The sequence below is a fragment of the Zosterops lateralis genome (assembly GCF_965231275.1).
Source record: "Zosterops lateralis genome assembly, chromosome: 5".
NCBI lineage: Eukaryota > Metazoa > Chordata > Aves > Passeriformes > Zosteropidae > Zosterops > Zosterops lateralis.
The window spans coordinates 30,113,777-30,141,052 of NC_139766.1; the positions used below are offsets into that span (position 1 = coordinate 30,113,777).

The 27,276-nt window shown below is 40.5% G+C and overlaps 2 protein-coding genes across 2 annotated transcripts; both read right to left on the reverse strand.

Moving 5' to 3' along the window:
* Positions 1–593: 593 nt before the first annotated feature.
* Positions 594–16,196, reverse strand: ASAH1 (N-acylsphingosine amidohydrolase 1; the record flags this gene model as incomplete). Its single annotated transcript, XM_083861927.1, has 14 exons — positions 594–1,425; positions 2,068–2,124; positions 2,804–2,927; positions 3,161–3,292; positions 3,876–3,957; positions 4,160–4,214; positions 5,361–5,505; positions 6,887–6,932; positions 7,714–7,788; positions 8,698–8,776; positions 9,701–9,787; positions 10,616–10,706; positions 10,915–10,961; positions 16,077–16,196. 14 exons carry the CDS (start codon positions 16,194–16,196, stop codon positions 1,336–1,338), a joined length of 1,230 nt encoding a protein of 409 aa, XP_083718053.1. The 3' UTR covers positions 594–1,335.
* Positions 16,197–20,271: 4,075 nt separating this feature from the next.
* On the reverse strand, positions 20,272–26,689 carry FRG1 (FSHD region gene 1). The gene is made up of 9 exons (XM_083862240.1): positions 26,604–26,689; positions 26,129–26,196; positions 25,122–25,244; positions 24,114–24,171; positions 23,821–23,935; positions 23,354–23,458; positions 22,534–22,625; positions 21,397–21,507; positions 20,272–20,462 (listed from the first exon to the last, which is right to left on the reverse strand). Exons 1-9 carry the CDS (start codon positions 26,663–26,665, stop codon positions 20,426–20,428), a joined length of 771 nt encoding a protein of 256 aa, XP_083718366.1. The 5' UTR covers positions 26,666–26,689; the 3' UTR covers positions 20,272–20,425.
* Positions 26,690–27,276: the final 587 nt, after the last annotated feature.

The window sequence follows — 27,276 nt, forward strand, 5'->3', positions numbered from 1 at the left end:
AACTTGGAGGTTTTAATCAGAATCCCTTATGCAATACTGTCTCTGTAGATACCAAAGAGAGCAAACACTTCCTTTACCCTCCTGGCAACTTTGAATTCCTGGTGCAATGGGAATATGAATATCACCCCCTTTCCTAGGGGATTGGGAAAAGATTACAGGGAACCACCATACACACCAGCCCCTGAGCTCGCTCTGCAGTGTCTTCTCTTTGTGTGTCAGAAAACACAAGAGTTGGAACTGTAAGCTAGTTCCAGCAATGCAGCCAGTGGCACAGAGAAAACTGCTGCTTTCACATAATCTGCTTCCTTAGGGTGCTACTACTTCTCTCTCAAGGACCTTTCTTTCTTAACTTGAATTCCAGACAATGATGTCATCTGACTCGGCTTTATTTCTCCACTTTCAAAAAAACCAACCAATGAAAATCCTCCCAACACTACCCAAGTACCTTATTATAATAGCTTTAACTACTGGTTTACCAAATCAGAAGAGATCAGTTTTTCAGACACAGCCTATTTGGAAATGAAAGCAGTTTATGTCATGTGGTATCTAACATGCATGATGTCTTAGACTGAAGTATGAAATCAGTACATGTGTACTTTGGTCACAGAAAGTATCTTTTCTTTATTGTATTAGTATTTTTTTTTGAAACAACAGAGAAACCTGTGCTAAAAAAACACATTTGTTAACAAGCCAAGAAAGAGCCTCAGCAAAAAGTTATAAATCAGTTGCAAGACATTCTTGGCTCAGATCTTGTTTCAGATGTTTCCCCAAGACCTTGTTTCTGTAACTAAACATGACACTTGGTAGGTTATTTTACAAAAGGGCATATCAGACATATCCTCACATTATAACAGAACAATAGCAATTAATTTTAAGTGCTTATGAAAGAATAACAGAATTGTATTGTCCCAGATGGTCTTCTTAAACCAAATTCTTTTTGATGCTTGGTAGGTGCCATTATAACTTGTGTTCTTTAGAAGGATTTTAATCTAAATAAACCAAACCAAAAAATCAAAAATTAACAAACCCCCACCCAACAACACACCGAGAATACTGCCAAGACTGAAGAGATCTAGAACTAACTGCCGAACTCATTTGGCAGAAATGGCTGAAATCACATGAGGATTCATTTCTTGTCAGCAGAACTTCTGGTTACAAAGCAAGAAAGTCTGGTGTGAGATAGGGTCCTTCATTGTTAGAAGCACTTTGCCATTTCTATAGAGCCATTAGATTTCTGAAGAAAGAAGTCAGACTGAGTAATCTCTTTCCAGAAGCATTTTCTCATGGAGGACTGCCAATTTGGACAAGCAGCTTCCAACACAGGAGAGGTGAGGGCTACCAAGGACTACAGGGATCTGGGCATTCCCGCAGGTAACTCTCTGTATGGCCATTATACACCTCCATCAGCGTTGTGCACACAGTCAGCTAATGGGTAGAGGGGAGGAAGAAGAAAAAAGAAAATAAACCACATTACAGGACTTAGTGAAAAACTCTCTGATACATCTGAACAGTTCTACTAAAATGAGCATTTGCCTTCTTTAGTCAACAACATGCAAGTATGAATTGTCTGTGTCCTCAGTCAAGAATGCTGCCTCCACTTAAACTTCATCATTTAAAAACCCTTAAAAACTCTTTCCTTCAGGTTTTTTTTTTTCCTAAACACCAAAATTTCAAGTTCAGACTAAAACTTTTTGTGTTGCAAGAATAATGTGCCTGTAGTATGCCTAAATCATGAGGTATATTAACTATGTGAATTACAAAGACATAGAACACGCATTCATTCTGGGTTAGAAAAGCACTCATGATGTCTGAGGACTCCTGCCTCAAATCAGGGCCAGCTATGAGGAAAGGGCTCAGGCTACTGAGAATTTTAAAGCTGTAGACCCTTTGGAAAAGAGCTATTCCAGCAATTACATATTGCTTTTACAAAGTAATGTGAAATTTGTCTTTACATTCATGTTTTTACCTAGAAACCCCAGAATGTACCACTGAAGCCTCCTCCTTAGATGTACAGTAGTTAGTGGTCTGCTCCCCACTCTAAACTTCCTGCAAAAACAGAAGCATTACCTTATTGAGGACAGGCTTTGTGGAGAGAACATCATAAATTGCCGGTAGGGAGAGATTCTGAAAGAAAACAATACACTGATATTAAGGGCCATTAACCTGTTAATGTAAATGCTGACAACTAACTTTTTTACACCTCACTTAAATAACAAGATACAGCTTGAAGAGTACAAGATACCCATAACACTTTCATATCAGAAGAATGTGGGCGGCAAAAATTTGACCAGACCAGATCTTACTAGAGCATGGCACACTTAAGTGTGTTTGCTGCTTGAGAGTGTATGTTTGATTTCACTGGTAAAACTACCCCGAAAACACCACAAGTCCTTCTCAAAGGATCTCTGAGTGTACCTTCCTGCACATGCAGCTGCTCAAAATACTTTCAGGAAACTCACCGAGATGAAAAGAAAGCCCAAAACAAACCAACCAAAGAACCAAAATCAACAAACCAAACAAAAAGAATCTTGAAAATCCAATCCCCCCTAAAACTACCACAAAAACCCAAACCAAAAAAATACCCAAAAAAATCCAAACAAATCAACAAATGAATAAACAAAAATCCCACAAACCTCCCCCATGTTAAGAGCCAGCTTCTTGCAACCCAGAAGCAGAGACAAGTTATCACAAAATCATCAGCCACTTGTGTCATTACAGCTGTGCTTGAAAATAACCCGGCTGTGTCAGGTCAGTAGTGCAGCTTTCAGAGCAGCAGGATATGAGGTATCTGGAGGATGTTTACCTCTTGTGTTGTCTGGTTCAGGCATTTCATTGCGGGTCCTCTACGATTATCCAGCACCAGTGGAGGCTTCCAGCGATCGTAGTTGGTTTCTAACACGTACCACGTGCCCTTCTTGATATCAAGGCTGGAAAAGATGTCTAAGTTTGTGTTTTGCTTCTCTAAGTATACAGTAAGTACATGTATACAGTATATACTATCTACAGATGCATTATTTTTTTTAGGCTTGCTGTGGTATTTTTCAATGATGGTAAAGAAGCTCTTGTACAACAGAAGTCACAAGAAACAGAGCACACAATTATTGGTGGAACGTGTCTTCTTCTGGAAGACTGAGTCAGGTGTCAGGTCAAGCATACTCACTCCCAGATATCCAGAGTTGCTGTCCTGGATCGAGTTATCACACACCCTTCTCCAGAATTTTTTCCACCCAGAATAAAGTAAGCTGGAGCCAGCAGTCTTGTTTTTGCCAGTCTGTCTTTTGCATCCTGGTAACTGTGTGTAAGATAATGTTGGACTATTAAATGCCATAAATGGTTCAAGTACTGAAGAGCAAGTTTCACAGACCCAGGAAGAGTGTGGGTAGTTAAGCCTTTCATGCACATATGACAAGACAGGATCATGATAAAGGAACACATTTAAGCAAAGCTTCTTGTCTCATTTTGTACCTAAAATATGATTGTTTAGAGGTGATCTTTGCACTTTTCCTACACTTAAAACATGAGTAAAATGATGACATACTGTGTCATATTCCACTGAATTAATTTACTGCATCACAGCTTTGTTTCTGCTTACTTCCTACAATGTACTGGTACCCGCTGGATGTGCTTTGATGCAGAATGCTGTTACACATTTAGATTACCAACAGGTAAAAAGAAATCTGAGAAAAAATATTTGAGAGATCATCTGTAATGCTTTGCCTCCTGCTTCAGAGTACCAGCAAAACCAGAACTACTAAAAGTTAAGGCCACTAGGAAGGTATCTATATCACTAGATATTAAGTATATATCTACAGTATTTGTGCTAGCTGAATGCAAAGCAGATTAAAGAACATAATATTTAGAGGGAGAGGGAATACCTTGTAGCATTCTCTAATACTGTTCTTGTAAGAAAGCCCATCCACATACCATCTCTTCTACCAAGAAACCATTCAAAGATTCCTGCAAAATATCACAATAATTTGTTTTCAGACTGTTCACTCATGCTATTGTAACTTTCACAGCTGGTTTTAAAATTAGCTGTGTTTTATCTTACTCATCTGCAATCTTTTCACCATTTGTGTGCCTGTTTATTAAGGCAACTGGTTTGCCCAAGGTCTGGAAAACTTGTGCAGAAATAATGAAAGAAATGAACATTACTTACCCACGTAACCACCATCAAGACTGAAACGCTCATTCATTGTCAGAGTGAACAAGTTCTGAAAAGCATTAAACAAGCCAACCTTCAGCCATTGCCATGAGTACCAGTAATAAAGAAGCAGCATTGCAATTTAGATGTCAGTTGAGCTTCTTGTTCATTACGCTTTTCCCTTTGAGTAACAGACTGCAAGATCAAGCTCATGTAGAGAAGAACCTAATTTATCATGGCTTGAATAAGTAGAAATCAGTTTTTTGACCTGGCAGACAATCAGCAAGGCATTCTTTTATGCTAAGCAAGTCAAGCCTGCGGCCATTTTTTCCTCCTGGTCCATGTTGCATCGCTGAATTAGGATTTTCCTTTCCCTGCTGTATGTCACCTTCTTCTCAGACCTTTGAGTACTATTCTAGTTTGAAGGCAGATTTTTAAGTCCCAGTGCTAAGCACACCCTGATATGTTACTGCTTTTCATAGCTGCATACACTGCAGTCCATGCTACTTGGAACACACAATTCAAACTCGAATATCAGTCTTCTCCAACTAATGTTTCAGACCAAAACTGAATTTAGCTACACTGAATAATTTTCAGAATGGAATCTGCCTAACTTATTTGTGCAAAAGACAAAAATAAATGGATACAATGCAGGGATTTATGCCAGAAATGCTCTACAAGAAGAAAGACTCCTATAATAGAAGATAGAACATGTAGAAAAGTAGAAGTTGTGTTAAGTTGGACACTCTGATATAGTTCTGTACTGCTGGTTTTTAAGATGTATAGAAACCCCAGATTTCAGGAGCCTATTAAACAAAACCAAAAAAAATCTGCCTTTTCCAAGGATTGGAGAAAGAATTAAATAGCACAAGTGTGCTGTTTCATTTTTGGGACCACAGCATTAGATATTAGCCAGCAAGAAACTCTAACCACTTCAGCACTTTGTATTCACGCCTGTTCATATTTGAAATTCAAAGCTGATTTTAAGAACTGCCCAAACAGAAACATTTCATTGAGGCAATCTCCTTTCACAGAGAAGGGTACAGCATCGTTTTCTTTTATCTGTCTTCAAGTACCTATGCTGTGCACCAGCACAATGAAGTGATCATTTACTGGAAAACATCCCAAGGCAGAGCATGAAAGCAGAAAATTTAAATATTAAAGGAAAGTCTGAAGCATTTGTAACAAATTGACAAGGCCCCATCCTCATACTTACTGGTTTGACTCCAGACACCATGCCTATGTATCCTGCAAAATTTGTGGACTTGAACACTGTTTTGTTGTTTCTCTGAAAATCCAAGAGTACCACTAAAGGCTTCAGTTCCCGAGTTAATGTCCAGGAATTATTTTTAACATCCCACCTGCAGGAGACAGTACAGCATTTGAAACTTCCCTCTCTCAGTAGTTTTTAAAGCTTCCCTTCACAGCATGCAGGCATTGTGTGTGTGATGTCTGTCCTCTGATCTTACTCACATCAGTCAACATCACTACTCTGAGCAGCACCAGCAAGGAACAACTAAGAAGTCTAAATGTACAGGCAGGCAATGAAAAGAACTAAGTTTTGTTTGAACCAAGAACAAATATATTGCTCAGGATTAAACAGCACCACCATCACAGTTGGCTTGTTTTGAACACATAACTTTGTTCTCTACCCACTGGCAAAGGGAGCCACAGGTACTGCCTGAGACACCAAACCTCAAATACTTATTTTTCAAAGGCAGAAAAGAAACCATGTACTACTGGATTTGCTCTACATGAAGGGAAGTACCAGTTCCAGTATGTAACATAAGCCAGACCAGTGTGTACAGAACAGATTGATAAAGAGCACTTAGTAGACTTCTTAAATTCTCTGGAAATAATCCAGACTCTGGGAGCAGCTTTGAAAGTTTCCATAATTTTCAGGAAGCACATTCACAGTATTTCGGACAAGTGAAAGAAATTTAACACAAGCCAAACCAAGGGACAGGTGGAATCACAGTAGACAACATGTGAGTTTTTAATAGGTAGGTAAGAATTCTAATAAAGATGAGCATTTAAATTCCAGTGGTCCCAACTGTGCATTGACCATCATCTGAATGAGTCTTGTTACAAAATTTACCGGGGTAATAAAAGCAAACGCTGAACTATCTGATCACAGAGTACGAAAGGAGAACTAACGAGTGCTGGGGAACAAACTATGGAGTTTGAATGGAAACGAAAAACGATAGGAAGTGCTAGTGAAGCACAGTACAATAACTGTTGGGGAGGAGGAGGAGGAAATAATTAAAGCACCAAGCCCTAATCCAATCCCCATTTCACTGCATATATTAAAATTGATGCTTCATCCCATCCTGTAAAGAACAAGATACACTGTGCCTCAGAGGTTTGGTTACATGGGCCATTCTTTGGTTTGAGACATTTTGAACTGGAGCTGAGAAAAAAGTAAGCAGCAAAACACAACTGTTCTTGATGCACTTGGGGCAGTTTGACATAAAATCAGCAGAACTTCCTGATCTTTTCATTTTAGTCTTTTTTCACAACACACAATGGAGAATTACTTCTCCATTGGAGAATGGAGAATTAAGTCACATTAATGGAGAATTAAGTCTTTTCAGTCTTATGGACATCCAAATACATTCAGTATTATGCTTTTCAGTCTTATGGACATCCAAAGAAGACTCAAAGAATGTATGTAGCTATTTCAAGTTCAGCTTGCTTTTACTTTGGGTTTAAAAAAAAAAAGGCACAAGTTTAAGTACCTACCCTAGGAAGAGTCCAAAGTCCAAGTTCCTTGCGTGGTACAGTTTCCCTATACAACAATAAATAATTAAATACAATTTTCCAAAGAAATAGAAATGAGTAAGCAGTCAAATACTTGGGAAAGTGGGCAAGGAAAACACTACTTGCCCTTCTACTTGCCCTTTTCATAACCACAATACAATCATGGGTGTTTATTGGTCAGAGAAGTGTTTTGCCATAACTGAAATAAACTAATCTTGCAAACTGCTGTCCATCACAGCCTCTAATCTTTCCACATTATCTTAATGCAATGGCAACACCTTGAGCTTCCTCTAAAAGTGGGATGTTTGGAAGCCCTCTGAGAATCCCTTAGAAACTTCTTAAGTTGGAACAGGTGCAGACAAGGACTGCAGAACTAAGTAGGAGAATGAGAGTCTCTTTTCTTAGAAGAGACTGTCCATTTCCACTACCAACATACATATACAATATCTAGAAATCAGATGCAAAATCCTGCATGGTACTGAGAAAGTTTGAGGTGTGTAGCTGGTGTTTCTTTCCACTAGAAAAGCAAGTACCACCTGTTCAAAATCCCCCAACCAATCATAAAAACCTCACCATCCTACAAAATCAAACCCAAACTATCTTGCAAAGCACTTTTGTCCTTTTTTTTCTAAACCTAAGACACTTATGAACTCTTATTCCCTCTCTCAAGGAATACCTTTTATTATCAGTCCTTAGGCATTATTATTACCTTTTAGTCTCTTTAATAGACCTTGTAGCCTGCAGTTAAAGAGGACTGTATTTCCATAATTACATAAAAGAAAACTTAACACTATTTTGGCTTGCATTACCTGTTTTATCTTCTGCCACTATTGATGTACATACAGTAAAAATTTCATAAAAAACGTTAAAAATAACGATTTCCCCTAGGAAAAAAAAAAAAAAAGAAACAAATTTCAATAGTTTGAAACTTGCCATGAACATAAAAAAATGATTAGAAAAAAAGCATAGTGCAAAGTTCAGTATTCTGTAATATTTCTATTAAAAATTTCAATTTTAATTTCCTTTGATCTTTAAAAAGACTGGTTCAGCAAAATCAAGAGCTTCCTGAAAGGCAAACAGAAGGATCAGAATCCCCTGACCTTCTGCCTTACCATGAACAAAGTTGACAGTCATTGCTACTTCCTCCTCTGGAAACTTCAAAACAAGCTATAAAATTCACTTTACAGAAGAAAGCTGCTCTATGATGTACCACTACTGCCACATAAGAGCTGCTGCTAGCAGCAGGTGTACTGCTCCTGTATGAGGGAAGCTGTGCAAACAGGTAGCAGTCCTCCTCTGTCTCAGCTCTGGCAGAACTCGGTGCCTACTCCTCACCTGGAATGGCATTCTTTTGCAGGAGGTACAGAGGGAAGCCAGAAAGGACAAGGACCACAAGGGAAAGAAAGCACAGGAGGAAACTGAGTTTTGACCTCTTTCTATGCCAGCAGCAGACACACAGCAGAGTGCAAAACCAGCAAGAATAAAGGATTCCCTCAAATTTTGGTGCACAGGAGCTGAGACTTGCTCCACTTCCTAAAATCTAGGAGTGAGAACTTACAGCTAACAGAGAAGTCCCAGCCTGACAAAAGGGACAAATCACAAATAATGATTCCATTCTCCTCTAAAACACTGTTTTTGTTTAGTGTGAGATGTAATTTATTGCTTTAACTACTTAATCATTTGTTAAAGTCACAGATGTCTACAACTAGCTGCATATTGGTAAACACACTGATTTTAAATGAGCCTGTATTCCTGGCTATCCACTATGTTAATAAAGTGTAAGAAACTGTTACCCAAAGGAATCCCAGATGAATTTGCGATCCCTTGGAGCTCTTCATTGAAAGGATAAGGAAGTGTGGCAGTCAGGTGAGCCTGAAAGGAAAAGTTTTGTAAGCTAAATGTTTAAATGAACAGTATTTCATCATTTATACCAAATGTCTGCTCAATAGGCACACTCTTCTCACAACTATTGAGTGTTTAACTTCTCTGCAGCCCGTAGAACTTGAGGATGTTTGCAGAGTCCTTTGAAGACAAGTACACACTTAGGGAAGTCAAACTCTTAACTTATCAAAACGGTGACGTGTGAGCAATGGCCACGAGCACTGTCTGCCTTAGCACCAACAGACAGCAAAGTGAAGGAAGACTTGTATCCATGAAAAGCTCAACTGCAATGCAGCTCAGTGTCAGTGTTTATGGGCATCCCTGACTTCCACACATGGCACCTGTAAAAGCTGCCTTTATGTCCACCCCACTCGAGCACACAGGGATCTGCTGTAACTAAAGTTGGGGTAGAGATCTGACCTTTTGCTGTCTCTAACCCTACACTGCTTTCCCCTGTTCCATGCCAAAGTTTACTTTAATCAGAATCAAATTAATTTTTAAGGTGAGGCCCGGTCAAAGCTGTCCCTGTAATCAGACATTTATTACAGTTTTCAAATCCTGATTTTACTCTAGTGTTTAAAAGAAGTGGAACATGGTAAAAACTTTCAGTCAATGTTATGCAACTAAGTCTGTTGCATATTTGTCTAGTGTAACTAATCCAAACTTGTGAAGATCTTAGGAAAAAGTAGAGGAGGAAGAGACTTGCAATTTTTGTTTGATGGTTTCAGTCATTCAGAGTAGACAAGAAGGCAAAATTTCAGAGTGACTGAAATAGCATTTTTGTTCTGTTGTGGAAGTGGAATTAGGAACTTGTAAATTAAAAGCTTTGAAAGTTTGTAATTGCCAGATTTAGAAGCATTCTAATTCTGTAGTCAGAGCATACAGTAATAAAATAATTAAGCTGAAAATACTTACTATTTTGTTATCCACTATGTCAACAACTTTGCCACTGGGGAAGAAGGTATTTGCTATATCTTTAATATTCTGGATCACAGTCTTCAGCTAAAAAGAGCAAGGGCTTTTGTTGAATAGAAGATCTTAAGCACAAGAATTGCTAGAATACTAACAGAACTCCTTGACAAACTTTTGAAAAAAAACCCCACTTTGTTGAGAAAAACACATCTTTAAATAAAGTGTTAAATGTCATGTTCTTGGTAAGACAAATATCCCCAACTCTCCACTAGAATCACTCTTCAAGCTTTCTTCAAGTAACTTCCTTGATTAATTCCAATGTCTCCTTCTACCAGAAATAACAAATTACAGGAAAGCCATCCTCATCTTCTGCTCTTCTGAATGTATTTTAATACTCTGCACTCTCCTATCTTTCAGAATGTTAATTTCAAGCTCTTTGCTTAAGCACTGATGTTACTGAAAACAAAAACACTCAAAAAATTTCTTATTAAAGCACATGCTTTTGATTTGCAACAGGTAAATGTCAGGCAAATAAGAGTTCCACTCCATGTGATGTAACTCCAAAGTACACAAGAGATAAAATTCTTCAGAATTTAAGGTGAAACCTGAAGCTTCCAACACCCACTGGCTTAAATAAGACTTGTAAAATAAACATTAGCATGTAAGTGGAATTTGTCTGGCTTTCAGAGTGAAAAGGCCAAAGTCAAGGGATACAGCAAAAAGCCGTGGCCTTGTCTGAGAAATTACAAATTACTGAATCGAACTTTTAGCCATCTTCAGAACAGCTGTTTCAAGTAGTTTGAAATAGGCTCAAATATTAAAATATATATATATTCCTTCTAAAACTTTTCTCAAAATAAAAGGCCATGTGCTAGTTTTATATCTGCTAAGCTTCAGAGCAAGCTCTGCATTTCTTACCTCTGTCTTTTTATCACGCATCAAGTCATCCCACCTTTTGCTGGGAGGCAAATCGAGATTTATGACATATGTGGGTATATTCCCTTTGAACCTGAGAGATAAACACCAGAGATCAACTTTAAAGAAGGCTCTGAAAACACATTTGACAAAATAGGTGCTTCCCACCTCTAACTAGCATTTTGTAGACCTGCAACAGGAACACGTTTCAAAAAAAAAAAAACAAAAAAAAAAAACCTGTTCAGACTTGCAAATCACAACTTCTCTGTAATTTGCTAGACAAGTTCCATCAGATTACTTACGTTGGTCCTGAAGGAGGGTACATTTTACTCCTGCACTCTTCTCCATACTGCAAAGACAATGAAACACTACGATTTAGCTTCTTTGTTAAAACAGTATTATTTTACCAGACTTAGTTTTGAATTAAACCTTTAGGACTTATCAATTAATTCAAAGTCTTGGGACTTCGGGAAGAGGAAAATAGAAGAGGAAGGACCAGCAGAAACTTCCCCATGCTGTCTGACAGGCCTTTAGACAACTTGTCTAATGTAGTCCAGGGCAAGCACAAGGCTATGATAAATACAAACTGTATATATTTTTACTCCATGTGATTTAATGAAGACCACTTCAAAAGCATATTCTTTATACAAGTTCAGGAACCTTAGATCTCAGTATGGACCAGTCTGGTCTGTTTGTCCAATTCAGAATCCCATTTTATAGTGTCATTCCCAATTATGTTTAGTGCTAAGCTGCACTATGCAGCTGGGGCAGGGAAAGCATCCTGAACTTCGGGCAATCCCTCAGCTGGTGGAATGAGCTATACACTGCGTGACTTTGGAGAAGTGTTGCTGAAGTGGTGCTAAACATTATGTGGGGTGCAATTCAGGAATGGAACTAAAATATACACCTTCATTCCTGGGAGCATGGTTAGTTACAAATAAAAGTCTGAGAACTGCTTTCGGCATACTCAAAGGGAATGCAAGGTTGTTTTTGTATTAATTACATAAAACATGCATATAAATATATAAATATATGCATATACATGCCACAATTACATTCTATGTTTTACCCAGTGACATACAAGCAAATACCTACTGGCCACCCACACTTGTGCTTCAAGCCAGTTGACAGCAGGCTAGATTTGGTCTTGAATCTATGTGAGAAGTTCAGTCAGCTCCTTAGAGTATCATGTATCTCACAAAGAAAAAGGAAAACACGTGTGCTGTTCTGGGAGCCCGTAGAAAAGCTTCCAAAGCACAATTGTTTGGGAGACAGAACACAAACAAAATATGGAGTGATCCTTCCACCACTTCCCTTCCTCCCCACCTGCAATTATTAGATTACTAGTGTGTCCTTATACTGCATTCTGCTGGTTCCAGTGAAAACTGTGACAACATCTCCAGCACCCATGTAATTGGGACAAAGAACTTTACTAATGTCAGTGTTCTCTTTGGGCTAATCTCATTATCTGTTTTTTAATGCACTAATATAGAAAACACAACATCTTACACAATGCCATGGACTTTAAACACTGGCCGTATTTGTTACAACTGGAAACGGGAATTCTAAATTGGGATTGATTTCTGTTATAATGTTATCTCTTTCTACTGTTTCCAGTTGGTGGGAGAAACCGTGAGATGAGTTTTGATTTTCCAGCACATGAGGTGAAGGTTTAGGATGAGCAGTTTTGTGTTTCCTAGATTTCACTGCAGTGCAGTTACAGCCTTCGCACAGCTGGAACAAAAAGTCAAACACAAAAGGCCATTTAATTTTCGAAGAGAGGAAACAAGGAGGTAGGAGGGACATCAGATGACTAACTAGGCAGTAAAAGTCAGAGGTTTTGTGCAAAGCCAGACAAATGCTTAACAGTATTGATGCAACTGTCTTGTGCAATTTTCCATCCTGCAATACTAAAAGCCGCCAGAAAATAGTGACATTATTTATACATCCTACTGCAATGGATGTACAGATTTTGGCCCTTCAGGAAATACCTCCATCAAAATATGTTTCCTGACAGATAAAGCTTCTAACAAAAAAGTTATCCAAAGTGGATGAGAATTCAGTTGCTCTGCCAGTTAGAGCCCACGGTCACAGAGGAAACAGTGGCACCTGTGCAGAACTGATTTCAGAGGATTTTAAGCTAAAGGTGGTAAACGTTATGTCACTCCTGGCACCTTCTCCTGAGATTTTAATCCTGTATCTGCAGCTATTTTTATCTTCCCAGTGCTTTGAAGCCTAAGCCATAAAAAAGGTGAGGAAAGCAACAGTTAAAGGGAGAGAGAACAGAGAAAACGTTTCCTCCTTACATGTAGTATTTTTAGATTTCTAACCTGTCTATTTATAGGTAAAGAAGCCAGTAATTCCTAAAACAACCTGTACATCTTTCAAAACTGATTGAGGTATCTGAAGAACTTAAAGATTATTAACTGTTTCTTTAGGTTAACTCTTACATCACGGATACACAGAATATCCCGAGTTAGAAGACACCCACAAGGATCATCAAGTCCAACTCCTGGCCCCACACAAGTCAAAGGTCACACCCTGTGCCTGAGAACACCTCCAAATACATCTTGATCCCTGACAGGCAGTGCCCATCACCCTTGGTGAAAAACCTTCCCTTAATATCCAATTTAAACCTCCCCTGACAGCCTCAGGCCATTCCTGCACGTCCTATTGTTGATCAGCAGCAAGAAGAGATCAGTGCCCCGTGCTTTCCCTTGTGAGGAGTTGAAGGCTGCAGTGAGGTCTCTCCTCAGTCTTCTTCTCCAAGGAGAACAAACCAAGTGACTGCAATAGCTTTGTGTATGGCTTCCCCTGGCACATAGGCAGCAACTTAAAAAGATGTCAAGACAACCAGAACACTAGAAGTAGGATGTTTTTGTTGTTTTGGGTTTTTTTACACAGAGGTCTAACGAGGAACAAAAAAAAAAGTTATCTTTTGCAACCAGATAAAGATTAATTGCAAAACTTTCTGAGAAGGTTAAAAAAAAAAAAAAAAGCACCTAAAATTTTTTCTGACAGCAGCAGAAAAAACATCAAGCACTTTTTACAACCAGAGTAAAATCAGCAGCTATGAATTTACTACTGTGGTCAGCAGAGTTCTTCTCTCTGCAGAGGCCTGACAATGGACAAAGATGCTGTCCAAGAAAAGCAGGAACATCCTTCCAGCACGACAGAAGCACCTTCAGTTTCCAACATGACAAGCCAGAGGTCATCCCCTATAAAAAGCTATTGGAAGCTGGACCCAAACAGGAGGTTACCACGATAAATGTGCTTTTCAAACATGCACTGAAAGAGCAATACAGCTATTCTTGACTGGTGATTTAATGCTCCCTTTGTTTGCTTTTTAAAATCTACTGTTATCAGCAGGTTGCATATCTTGATTATCTTATATACAGCCAACTTTCAAATTGAGATACGAGAAGTGTGGCAGCACAGGATCGAAACAGGAAGATAATGCCGTGTGGGAGAAGTAGAACATGGTATGGGGAAAGATGGAAAATAAAGTGGAAGTAGCACAGAAGATTTCTATTTTGACTGATTGTATCAGAAAAAAAAAGTGGAACGGAAACCAAATAACTAGTGAGCTGCTGAGACGAACTGGGTGAAGTGCAAAAAAATCAAGTAGTAACAGTTACTATTGACTGCAGTACAGAAAATTAATGCACAGTTTAATGACTTCTGAGTTATTATTTTGACACCTAGCCTGATTTCGTTAATATGAAATAGACTGAATGTAGCTTGTCCAGTCTTAAGAAATACCAGCACTTTATTTATTTCTTTATTTTTGAGGTAGACCATCTCTGGCATCCTTCCTCAATATTTATGTAGTTTGTATTTTTCACCTTCCTATGTAGAAACAAATAGAAAATTACCTATTGAGCCACTTGAAAATATAATTCCATATTGTCAGTCAATCTGTTATATTCAACATCTTTTGGTCTATGAACTCTGTGATCTTACACATTTTTCTCTCTGCTCCTCTTCCCTGATGGGACAATGCCAATGCAACACTTTTGTGCTGCAGGAGTCCCAGTGCTGTTCACCTGTCTGAACACAGAGGTTAAGAATACTCTTCCAGTACAGAAGAAACAGTGACAAGACAACTTAAATCACAGTTTGGACAAAAAGGTGAGTATGGCTGAGGAGCCTCAATGAAAGCTAAAGGGACTGACAGTCTGCACCTCTGAGATGTAATTCCAGGCATTTATCTTCTGTGCTCTTTGTTAATGAGATGAACCCAGCGGCACTTAGGAGGATTCTTCAGAAAACGATACAACCCTGCATTTCAAACAAAAATAAAATATCCAAGCCTAACAGCCGGCTGCGCAGTAGCACAACCTGCAGCCTGGACACACAGTGGATATTGTGCAAGTGCAAAGATGCACCAAGCGAAATCAAACGCAAATCAAGCTCTAATGCTACTTTGCTGACAGCTGGCACTTTCTCCTGTGATTCCACACTCCAGGATACTTTTGGCTAAAATTCTGAAGGTATTTTAAGCTGGAGATAGACTATAGTGCTAGTAAGCTGCTCTTGGCTGGGATGATGGGACTGGGAGAAGAGAAAGAGAAGAGAAAGAGAAGAGAAAGAGAAGAGAAAGAGAAGAGAAAGAGAAGAGAAAGAGAAGAGAAAGAGAAGAGAAAGAGAAGAGCCCAAATCTGTGCAGAAAACACACAGGGAACACTGTAAGGGAACACTGGCTATGCAGATGTCCAGTCACTTCCTGCGGCTCTTCCCTTTCACAAAACCCAAACCAGTTTTCCAAATACCAATGTAATTTGCTTAAAAAAAGAGCAAATTGGAGCAAACTAAAGAATAAAAGAGATAGCATGTTCCTAAAATATTTAAAAATAGATTGCAAAAAATATTTTGAAATCCAGAGATATTTAAAACCTGTCCTTTAATTTAAGGAACTTCACGAGATGCACGAATGCCTCTTCGCCTCAGGAACACACCAGGAAGCAAGAGAACTGCTTACACGGCCGGGAGATGGGAGCCAGCCTGCTCCGAACGATTACCCCCACCCTCCCATCTTCCTAATTCCATTAAGAAAATAACTATTTCACTTATTCAGTCAAAAAACCCCAAATGGCCGAGAGAGTGAGGAACGACACACCAAGTGCACCTGCTCTACGCTCCTCCCCTCGGGTGAACTGCAGGAAACACGCTCAGCAGATCCAGAACCGTGCGCTTTTTTCAGCAAGCCCCTGTTAACTTTCCTCTGTAAGTGGGTGCTGCGGTGTGGCAGGGCAGCGCTGACACTGCAGACCGAGCGGAGGAGCGAGTAAAGGCCGTGTGTACCGCAGGGCCGGGCACAGCCCTCCCGCCGCCCGCCACAGGAGCTGCCCGGCCCGGGGAGGCCGCGGGGTGCACCCACACAGTGCCCTCACAGCCTCCACACGGGTGCCCTCACAGCCCCCCGCCGGCCCCGCTCTCCCCTGCCCGTCCCCGCCAGGCTCACCGGGTCCGGCGCCCCGGCGGGCAGCGCCAGGACGAGCAGCGCCAGCAGCGCCCAGCCCTGGCCCGCCATGGTCCTGTCCCGCTCCGCTCCCAGCGGCGCTTCCCGCAGCGGCGCCCACATGACAGCGCCCCGCCCGCCGGGGGCGGCGGCTCGGCCGGGATCGGATCGGATCGGCTCGGCTCGGGATGGGCTCGGCTCGGGATTGGCTCGACTCGGCTCGGCTCGGGATGGGCTCGGCTCGGCTCGGCTCGGCTCGGCTCGGCTCGGGATTGGCTCGACTCGGCTCGGCTCGGCATGGGCTCGGCTCGGCTCGGCTCGGCTCGGCTCGGCTCGGCTCGGCCCGGCCCCGCCCCGCCCGTGCAATTATCCTAAAGCGCAGCAGCTCATTTTCAGTCGCGCTTCCACAAAAGGCAACTTCCGCACAGGAGAGTCTGAAATAAAATTGCCTCTGTTTGGCAACGCTACGAGAAAACCCGTGGCACCAGTTTTCACTTAGGCATTCTTTAATTACTCTGTGTCCTGCAGAGATTTTAGACAGGCTGTGTGGTGATGCCTTTATAACTTAGGTGAAAGTTACATGGTGCTTATATAGCTTGAGTTAAAGATACCAATATAACCTAATATATCTGTATAACCTGATATAAATATGACCTGAATCATAGCTGGTTATACCTATATAACCTGATATAAATAACTTTCTACACAATGTAATGGCTAGTTTATGGTTAACTAGTTGCTTAATGCTGAATAGACAAAAGAAAAGAAGAAAAAAATCTCACCAGGTGGCTGGCTTTAGAGATAGCTAAGTACAGTACTAATGAGAAATGTAAAGCCAATTACCCACAAAATTAGACTGGATGGGACCAGATGGACCAAGGAACACCATAACTGTGCACGGTCCGAAGATGAAATTGAAAAGTTCAGATGCGAAGATGACCTTGGAAACCTTCATCAAAGACCTCCAGGATCCCTGAACTGGGGAGCTGCAAGTGCAGTGCAAAAGAACCATCAAACCATGATTTGAACAGAACTATATCACCATGATTAACATATATGTAAATTAGTTCTGGCGCATATGTGATGATGCTGTAGTGACGCAGTGATACTAAGCAATACTTACTGTATAAACATACCACAGCACTTGACAAAGCTGGGTGAGTTAGGTGGAGAAATCCCCCTCACCACCAGCACTGCAATAAACAAATACCTGCTCTATAGACATTGGTCTGTGGGGATTTATTTCCAGCCTGTCTTTCCAGCATCAGTGGTAATGAAAGATGCCAGGCAGGTGTGGTCTTGAGGAAGGATTTTTTTCCATCTTGTGGCTTAGGAGTGCAGGAAGCAGGCAACTGGGGAGACAGACTAATGAGAAACACAGCGCATGAGATGCATCCATCTTAAAGTGCCCTGCCTTCTAATTATTATTTAAATGGTATCTATTTCATAGAACTGGAGAATGGTTTGAGTTAGAAGGGACCTTAAAGATCGTCTAGTTCCAAGCCCCCTGCTATGGGCAGGGCCACCTTCCACTAGAGCAGCTGTTGTAACATCACGTAAAAATGTAACATCAGCAGCCAAATGAGGAGTGTACTGTCATCTTAGTATGAGGATTATCATTTTAGTGTGAGCAAATGAACATTTTATGAGTGTGTACATCGGCAACAGTTGGTGGAAGCACCATGAAAAAGTACTCAAAACCTTCCAGGATGCCTGTGTTCTAGCTTGTCTCATGTGCTCTGTGCAGTGCTGAAGACACGCCATGGGTTTTTAGGCACACACAAAAGAAGAGATGCTGTCTTTACAGCATGCCTTAATTGACTGTGCAATTAGCTCTTGCAAAACCAACTGGGGGTGGCAATAAAAAGAAGGGAAGTCCTTGGCACAAGGTTGGTTGGAAAGCTGCATGGAACTGCAAAAATTAAGAAACAGGAAAGGATAAAAAATGTACTGTAGAGTGGGAAAGCCTTGGGAGGAGAGCATGCAACAGTGTAGGAAGGAGCCAGCGCAGAGTAGAAGCTGGGAATTGCATGGAGCTTTAGAGACCAAGGCAGAAAAACATTAAGCACTGGTGAAAGAAGATACAGAACAAATCTGTGGATTCAGAAACTAAGGAAAATTACAGTGTAACAGGATAAACTTGAGATTTTCATGGGAGTGTTCTTTAAAAACAGGTGATCAGGCAGTTTTCTGTAGGGTCTGGAAAATACTTTCAGTTGAAAACAAATACACATAAGACAATAATCCTGTATTTACTTCCAGATAGCTGAATACACTATTATGGGCTATGGTAAGAAAGAGTCCAATTAAGTTGGTCCCGTTATTTTCTGAGCATCTGCAACCCTTATTGTTCATCTTTTATATCTCAGGCAGACAGGTTTTAGGGACTTCATTATCTTTGTCTAGATGCTTTCCCATCTTTAGTACATTTTTAACAGGAGAAAATAAACAATGACTTTGGAAAATGAAAAACCCTTTCCAAACGCTCTGAAGACAAAATGATGCCATTGTCACATTACACAGTGTAATTTTTGAGGCCTCTTTGTGATTCTGGTTTAGTTCTTTCGCTGGTAAAGAAACTCTCAGTTTAAGAAAGTTATCTGCCAGCACCAGTCACCTTCCTCTAACTATGGCTATTCTGCTGTGCTCCTATCACAATGCCTTGTCTTCAGGGTCCACACTAGCACCTTCGGCCCTCCATTTAGTCTAGGTGTCTGTCAGTCTTCAAAAATCTAAGAAGGAAAATGCTTCTTAAGATGTACAGTTAGCTTGCAGGGTCTGACACCTGGTCTCACTGATATTTGGGACTTATGTCCATCCTTCTGCTCTCTCATACTCACCTATCCAGTACCGTATTGCCACTCTCCAGACCTGTTCCTTCTGTTTCAGTTAAATTAAATCTCCCTGTGTTAACACTACTGACCAGATGTAGTATCTTCAAGATGACTCCACGAATACCTCCATTAGGAAAACATCTAAAAAGACTCCTCATAGCAACAGTTAAATACACACACAGATTTTCACAGTTTTGTTATACCTTTGATTTAATTTTCTTGGGGCTACATTTCCAGTGAATCCCCCAGATCCCTGTTTCTCTGCTATCTCAGAACACATTTTCTCAAGACTCTGGTGTAGCACTTGTCCCAACATACAGGACAACCCCATTGCTACTAAAATACCCTTAATTTCTGCAAGGCTGCCACTTCCTTGCCAATTCTAGTACTTGCCCTCCTACTTGGGACAGTCTCATTTCATTTGCACTGCCATTGTTTTTTACTTCACTAAATCACCACTCTGTGATAAACATGCCTCTCAGTTCTATTTTTCCCTTATCACTTATAGCTACTTTCAACACACTGTATTCTCCTTTTTACATTAATATAAAATGGATAATTCCCTTTCAGAGGTAATTCTCAGGCTCTTATTCTGCTGCTGAGCAGTCCTTTCAGCACCCTTCCCCACCAGAGCATACATTTCTGCTTCCAGGTGTATGTGTTTCAGTAATCATTTTTGTAGGTTCTACCAGGCAAGTTTTTATTCAAACAATATATTCTTGAAAGAAAACCAGACGCTGTAATATCAATCAGCTTCCACCATGAGCATTCACTTCAGATGTATTTAAGATTCACAGTGACTGTGGATCAGTGACATCTGCAATAAACTTCCAATAAACAGTTACTCTGACCTGCAGCCTGCTCCTTGCAGTGCTATCTTTTTCTTGGTGTTTCTGAGAGCAGCTTTGGCTGCAATCCACTTCCAGGACTGTAATATTCCAATGGTTTGTTGTACATCAGTCACTTACATTTCTGGGGAGGGACATGTAGTGTGGTACCTACAACAACTAGTTAATGAGCCCTAATCGCTAGTCCTAGATCAAACTAAGGAGCTCTGGAGAAAAATTATTAACTTTTTTTCTCCCTCTCTTCTACAGTAGACGTCAGAGCTATACTGCATTTTTATCCAAGAATTCCTGACTCTGGCCAGGAACATTTGCCAACAATCATCTATTTATTTCTGGATTTTGTCCAAAAGGCAACTAAAAGCCAGGGAGCTTTCTCTCTGGACTCAATCAGTGTACACCCAGGGCTTAAGTTACATGGCAAATAGCTTACCATTGTTAATTGATACACCTTTAAGTTTTGTTGGAGCCATTCCTGTAATGCAAGCCAAGATTTCACAAGGGATACAGTTAACAAGATTTTATAACTGGGTTATTAATATTTGAGAAAATTTTAATACAGTTCTGAAGATACTTAAAAATACCTTAAATAAAAAACAATTATAAAATATTTTTCTCCTTCTCTATTTGATGCTGCCATCAAGGTTGCAGAAGATAACGGACCAGCTGGATGTCACTTGCAGTATCTATCTGCTTTCACTTTAGCTCTCCTGTATGGGAAGAGTGAATGAAACAAGATTTAAATTAAGACCAAATACAATTACACCTGGGTGTTTTATCTGCCTCAAAGTGTTAAGAATGCATTGAAAGCAATTTTTCTTAAACTTTGCTTCAAAGCACATTTAAGGGCCTAACAACACTTTGGATTTGTTAATTAATTTTGTTTTCCTAAGGAGACAGAACTGCAGTGTATAAAGTTAACCTTTACAAAAGTTAACCTGATTTTCCCTTCAAATCATTGTAATTGTGTTTTGTCTTCTCTGAGGAATGGAATTCAGATTCAGTGTGATCTGAAGCTGACCACCTGTGAGAGCCCAGGAGTGTTCTCACATCACTTGAAATTATCAGAAATAGTTTTCTGCATTCCACCCACTGAATTAATGCAAATATTTATACTATATTCTGACATAAATGGCTTGAAAAATGTAAGACAGTTTCTTTAGTCTCAGTTCAAGGGAAAAAAATTCCCACTAGATAACATGAAGACTGTCCTTAATAAACACTATTTCTCTTTAAAATGCAACTTCTGCCTCTCCAAAATCTTCTGGTACCATAGGAATTGAAAAATGTTAAAAATTAGCTCAGTTTTCATGATTAAAAGGACTAATCCCTCAACAACTCTGTACTAAACAAACTGAACAATCTAGTTAAAGATTTCCAAAATAACGAATTTACAGGTAAATTCAAACCTGCAAACTTTAACTAAAGAAGCGAAAATCCAGATTAAAAAAAAAAAATAATAAAAAAAAGAAACAAAAAAAGAGATGGCAACCCCCAGGACTCAGGCACAACACTCACCAGTGGAAAAATGCTCAGGAACTTATCTCCCTGAAATCTAGTCCTCTTTTGTACCCCAGGTTTTATTGTAATTCTATTTCCCAGTGGTTTTTTAATCAATACATTATTTCTAGCACTTTGAAGTACCTGTCAAGTAGCATTTCATGAAAAGTGCCTTCTTTCCTGGCTTTTCTAAGGGCCTTTGTATCTTCTTGGCTTATTTTCAGCTTTTTGTCTTGAAAACTTTGGAATTTTTTCCTGTAAGGGGGAAGAAAAATAGTAAAGAACTGAAACTTTTAAAAAACTTTGTTTTCCAACACAATGGCAGCTGTTGTAAGAATCTTAGCTCCTACTAAAGTAGCAGATAACTGACCTAATAAAATCCAGCAAACCATCCCAGTACTACGGTTGCACTAAGGCATCTGTAATTTTTTTTTTTTTTTTTTTTTTTTTTGCAGTGAAGAGCCCCTGTGTGACTAGCATGAAGTGGTTACAAATTCTAAAGAGCCCCTTCTTCAACTACTAGTATAAGAAATCAGGGAGCAGAAGTGTACTGCATATAGTTGCAAGGTGCTGACTGCAGGGGAGCTGCAGGGGTTTTATCTCTGAGAATAGCCCAGGGGCTGCCCTGAGCTGGACAGAGCTGGCTCTCAAGACTTCCACTACATGACACAGCCAAAGGCACCAGCAAAACTGGTAGGATCCCTATGAAAATGTATTTAAGATAAAGCAAAATGCCACACAAGCAGAGAAGGAAAAAAAGAACCCTAAAAGTACAAAATGGCAGCGTGAACATTAAGCATAGAGAAGGAGAGGAAGGATATGCTTTAGGCACTGGAGCAAATATTACCTTCCAGTGCATGAATAAGACCATACCAGAGCAGGGGAAAACTTGGAAAGGAAGGGAGTGGCTTAAAGAAACCACTGTGTATTGACCTACAGCCCATCCAGCTTGGAGGAGTGGGTAGAAGAGTCTGGAGTGAAGCTGAGCTTGGGAGATGGGAGAAAGAAAGGTGGTGTTTTTAATTTTTGTGTCTCAGTACCTACACCCATTTAAAAGGAAATAAATTTAACTAAGTTTTCACAGTTAACACTGGGACAGTATCTGGTACAGCATCTCTCCTTTATCTCAACCAATGAGCTTTCTCATCCTGTTTTGTTCCGTTGTCCTGCTAATGAAAAGTGAATGAAAGGCTGGATGGGAGTTGAGCCCTGCCACCCAAGATGGCCCCAATTAGAGGCAAAAAAGGTAGTTGAGCCTGTTACCAGCTCTAAAGTACTTACACGTAATTGATTTCACACTGTTTAACATTTCCTTTGTCTTCTTGTGGAACTTCATCCTTCTTCTTAGCTTCTCTTTCAGCACAAGTACGAATCTAATAATTGAAAGCAAAAAGAAAACACAACCAAAACACAATAGAATACACCTGTATTTTAAAAACTGTAAGTTACAGGTTAAAGATAACTACATATCCTTCATAACAGAATGAGAGTTACAGTGACTTTTCAAGTTTACAGTTTTCAAACTGGTTAACCAGAGACAAATGCAAAAGTAAGAGCTGCCTGAAATATGGGAAATGTTAAGTGCAATCCTTGATGCTACAGTACAATTGCCTTAATCTCAAAGGAGCACTAATACAGTTCTTAATTTTGGCAGGGACAATTCAGAGGTTGACTTAAAAATACTATTGTTCTGACCAGTTAAGACACTTATCTCTACTTGGGGAGACTCATACGTTTTCCATGGTCAGATAAAGTCAAGATGGTCTTTTTAGATTCTCTTAAAAATCTCCCATGCTGGATCATTCTGGTAAACCCTTCTCTGTCCCTGATTCAGTCATAATTCCTCTCTTCTTTCCCAAGCTGTTTAGAACTACCTGAAAGATCACACAGACTCTTTTTTCCCCAAGTGGTAAAGTATCTTATCTCTACAGGAAGTACTGAGAACCTACGCAAGCCCGGAACTCATTTACCTTTCTTGTGGACAGATCACTTGACAGCTTATAGGAAGCAATTATAACTGTATTAACAGAAAATCATACCAAACAGACACCTACTTGAGTATTCTGCCAATCCTGTATTAATTGTAGAAGTTATAGATTACCTTTATCATTTCTTCTTCCCCTGCAGTTTTGCTTTTGGCTTCTATGTCCCCCTCTTCATTACATCTAATAAAACGGCTGTTTGCTGCTAGTAATGCCATTTTCCTCTGCAGAAACAACAGCACACACTTGAAATGTAATGAGGTTGTATATAATCCTTGATTTGTAACATTTATCCTCTACAATATACCAAAAGTCCCTGTAAATGGATTTAATTATTTTATTAGCTAGGCAGAAGACTTGCTGGCTCCTTCATTTTTAAGATGCCTGTAGCTGCCAAAATGCAGCTATTGCAGTATTTAAAAAACTTTCAATTATAGTAAACGGGTTGCAGTTGGAAAATCGTAAGTTACAATATATAAGAGATTGCAAAAAGCTTTTACTTCATAGACAAAACCCCTGTACATAGATTAACTCAAAATACAGTCAAACACTAGCAACATCAAATAAACTATTGCAAACAGCTTACATCTTGGAAGACAGGTTCCCACTGCTCTCTTGATCCTATTGCATCGGAACGTCCAACCACCAGTCCATCTGAATTTATACCAAGATATTTGCCATAACCAGACTTGAGAGCAATCCTCAAAGAGAAAATGTAGGAAAACAATGAAGAGTATTTTTAATTCATGCAATTCACAATATCCAACACATCACAGACACTTTCAGTAGTAGACAAGGTATTTCACAAGAGTATTAAAATGCACTCTCACAAAACCCAAAGACAACAAGTATCAAAGCTTGAAAAAATACAGTAATTACCTTGTATCAGACAACTTTACTGCTGTAAACTGCTCAGGAGGACTAGGGCCTTCATCACCTGAGGAATCAATTTTCCATTAGTTAAGCATGAAGTATAAACATAAAATATACTAGCCAATAAACACTGCAGTATCAAAAAGAATTAAACATTGATAATTTCTAAATATATGGCAAGTATTTATTTTGTTAAAAATTCCTTTTTGAGCATTCACTTTTAAAAAAGCAATGCAGGTGCTCATCTATGTTCATATATTTACAGTGCTTAAAACAAGACACAAAATAAAGATGATCCTCATTGAAAGAAATTTATAATTGAGAATGTTTTGTAATTTTCCTGGTGGCTTTGAAAACCTTAATCTCCTTGTAATGTTACTTCTTTCATAACAAAAAGCATTATGGTTCAGCTATGCTAACTCAGCTCAGTATCCTAAAAGCTACTGGCTTCTCCATCCCTCAAGACCAAACCAAGAGAATATGGCCATTGTTGCTCTGATCTCACTCTGAAGATGAAACACATCTGGAACAGTGTTCTGGAACAGTCCATATCAGAGTCATGGCTCTCAAATTCAAAGAGCAAGCTAATTATCTCAGCACTTTAACAGTCCTCTTGTGCAGTGACAAAACAAGTCTGTTAAGACAAGGATGCAGCAGTAAGCATTAAAACTCATCTACCTTGAATTTCACTCTTCAAGTGACACCATAAACATTTTATAGGTTTTAATAAAAATTATACCGCTTTATATCCAGAAGTGGTATGGCCTTTAACAGGTAATCATCTCCAGTGCAGTTCAATTTACTGCACACATAAGCCAGCATGAAACTAGATGAGTGAAACTGATTGATAGTCATTAGGTTTAAGTCATCTGCATGCTTCGGCTAGAATTATTGCATTTTTTGTAGCAAACTGGTTTTAGCTGTAACACTGCTTGCCTTGAAGTGATGCTAGTTCTATGCTTTTAGGCACTTCATTATTAAAACTCTATTATTTTCAAATTTCCTGGAACAAACCTTTATGTGGTGCTCCAAGTGTAAACAAGCCATTGTCGAGGGCATGGATGTAAGCTCCTTTATCCATTTCTATAGCTATAGTTCCTGTAATTTCACCAAAATTACTGACAGCCCACCAGTTTCCTGTAACAAAAAACATTACAGTTTATTAACAGAGTCATCACAACTTCTGATTACAGTAGCTCAAGTGGTTGTATTTCCATGTCTTCTCTGAAACTTTAAAATCAAAAGATAAAATTGCTATAGCTATCTTGCAATATTTGTAGTTTTGTAGTCCATTGTTTTATAGCAGTGCATTGTTTTATAGTCCAAAGCCAATCTAATGGTGGTGCTGCTGCTGCTTCAGGAAGGCCTGCTCTGCTCTTTGGCCTGCTGTCATCCTAGTTACAAGCTCCTGTGCTTTATCTCTTCTTTGTGTTAGTCCACAGACCAAGCTGATTCATTCAGCTGATGCCGCAAAGATACAAAGATATTTTTTTTTCCCTTCAGGATCTATCTCCTGCAGTTTTGGGATCATATTCATTTATTGGATTCTCCAGCAGAAGAGAAACAGAGATACCACTTCATCTTGCTGTTAAATATGTGACTGGTAATCCTTATACCTCAGTTGATCAAACTTATCTGGGTTTGAGCATTTGACTCCTAAAGAATTCTACCAAAGTTAAAGGTAGCCCTTCCCATGTGCACAACTTAGAATTATGACTTTTATACTTTTTGCACAGTAAAACTTTCTCCTTGTATACTGTCTTACAAGTATTTCCTACCTCATTAAAATAGTAACACCTTTTTTTTATTACTTATAAAAATGTGTATCCATCCCATTGGTGTCACAAATTCCGTTTGGAATCTAGGATGATCCCAAGATACAAATAACATGTTGTGAGAAACAGTTATATCTCTCTACAGGGGTTGCACTTGCTTTACAAAGCCCTATAACGCCTCTTGTAGTTTCTGTCGCATCCCCTACAGTTCCCACACTGTCACGTAACTCCTGGAAAGCAGCTCACCAACAATATCGAGCTGCTCTGCCGCATCCTCTTCCCGTTTCCTTTTCTTCTCCTTGTGCTTCTTCTTGCTGCGAGGGGGAGATGGGAAGGAGTGAGAAGAGCGGCCCACCCAGCCCTTGTCCGGCCCGGCCTCACACACGAGCCCTGCGGGAGCGGGTCACCACTGACCCAACCCCGGCCGGGAACGGGTCACCACTGACCCCAACCCCGGCCGAGAGCGGGTCACCACTGACCCCAACCCCGGCCGAGAGCGGGACACCACTGACCCAACCCCGGCCGGGAGCGGGTCACTAACCCCAACCCCGGCCGAGAGCGGGTCACCACTGACCCAACCCCGGCCGGGAGCCCGCGGCGCCAGCCCGGCCCTGCCCGCCCAGCCGGAGGGGAGGGAAGAGCCGAGCCGAGCCGAGCCGGGCCGGGCTTACCCCTGCCCAGCCTCCTACACTGGCCCCGCCGCGGGCAGCCCGCTCCTCACCTCTTCCCTTTCGAGCCTTTGAGGACGAGCTTGGTGGATTTGACGCAGGAATACTCCGCCATGCCGGGCTCCGGGGGCGGCGGAAGGGCCCGGTCCGCCCCGCCCTGGGCCGGGCGGAAGCGCTGGAGCTGGGCCCGGCCCGGCCCGGCTGTGGGCGGGATTCGAGCGGGAAAATAAAACGAGAAGAGTTTAGAATTGCATTTAAACACTCTGTCCCTGGGCACGCTTCCCCTCTAAGTCTGGCCGGGCTCCGTGGATGCAGTGCCTGCGCTCTGCAGGCAAAGAGCGCTGAGGAATGAAGAGCCCACGGCTCCTACAGCCCGGGCCTGTTCATTGTAAAACACCTGTCACGGACACCAGCAGAGCCCTCGGAGGCGGGGGCAGCAAGGCCGAGAGCAGCAGCCCTTGCCCTTGGCAGGGTTACACGGGGGCTGGACACCTGGATGTGCTGGGGAAGGAGTAAAAGCTCCCAGGGATGGCTGGGAGGGCTGGTTGGGGAAATGCAGCTGGCCAGTCAGACAAGTGTACTGTGCTAGGACTGAAATGAGCTATGACAGGTTTTCCTCATCCTGTTAGCCGCTTGGTATGCCACAGAATAAAATCTGAGTCATACTTCACCCTTGGCATATAACAACTTTTTTTCTCATATTAACCCAGCACCTAGACAGGTACC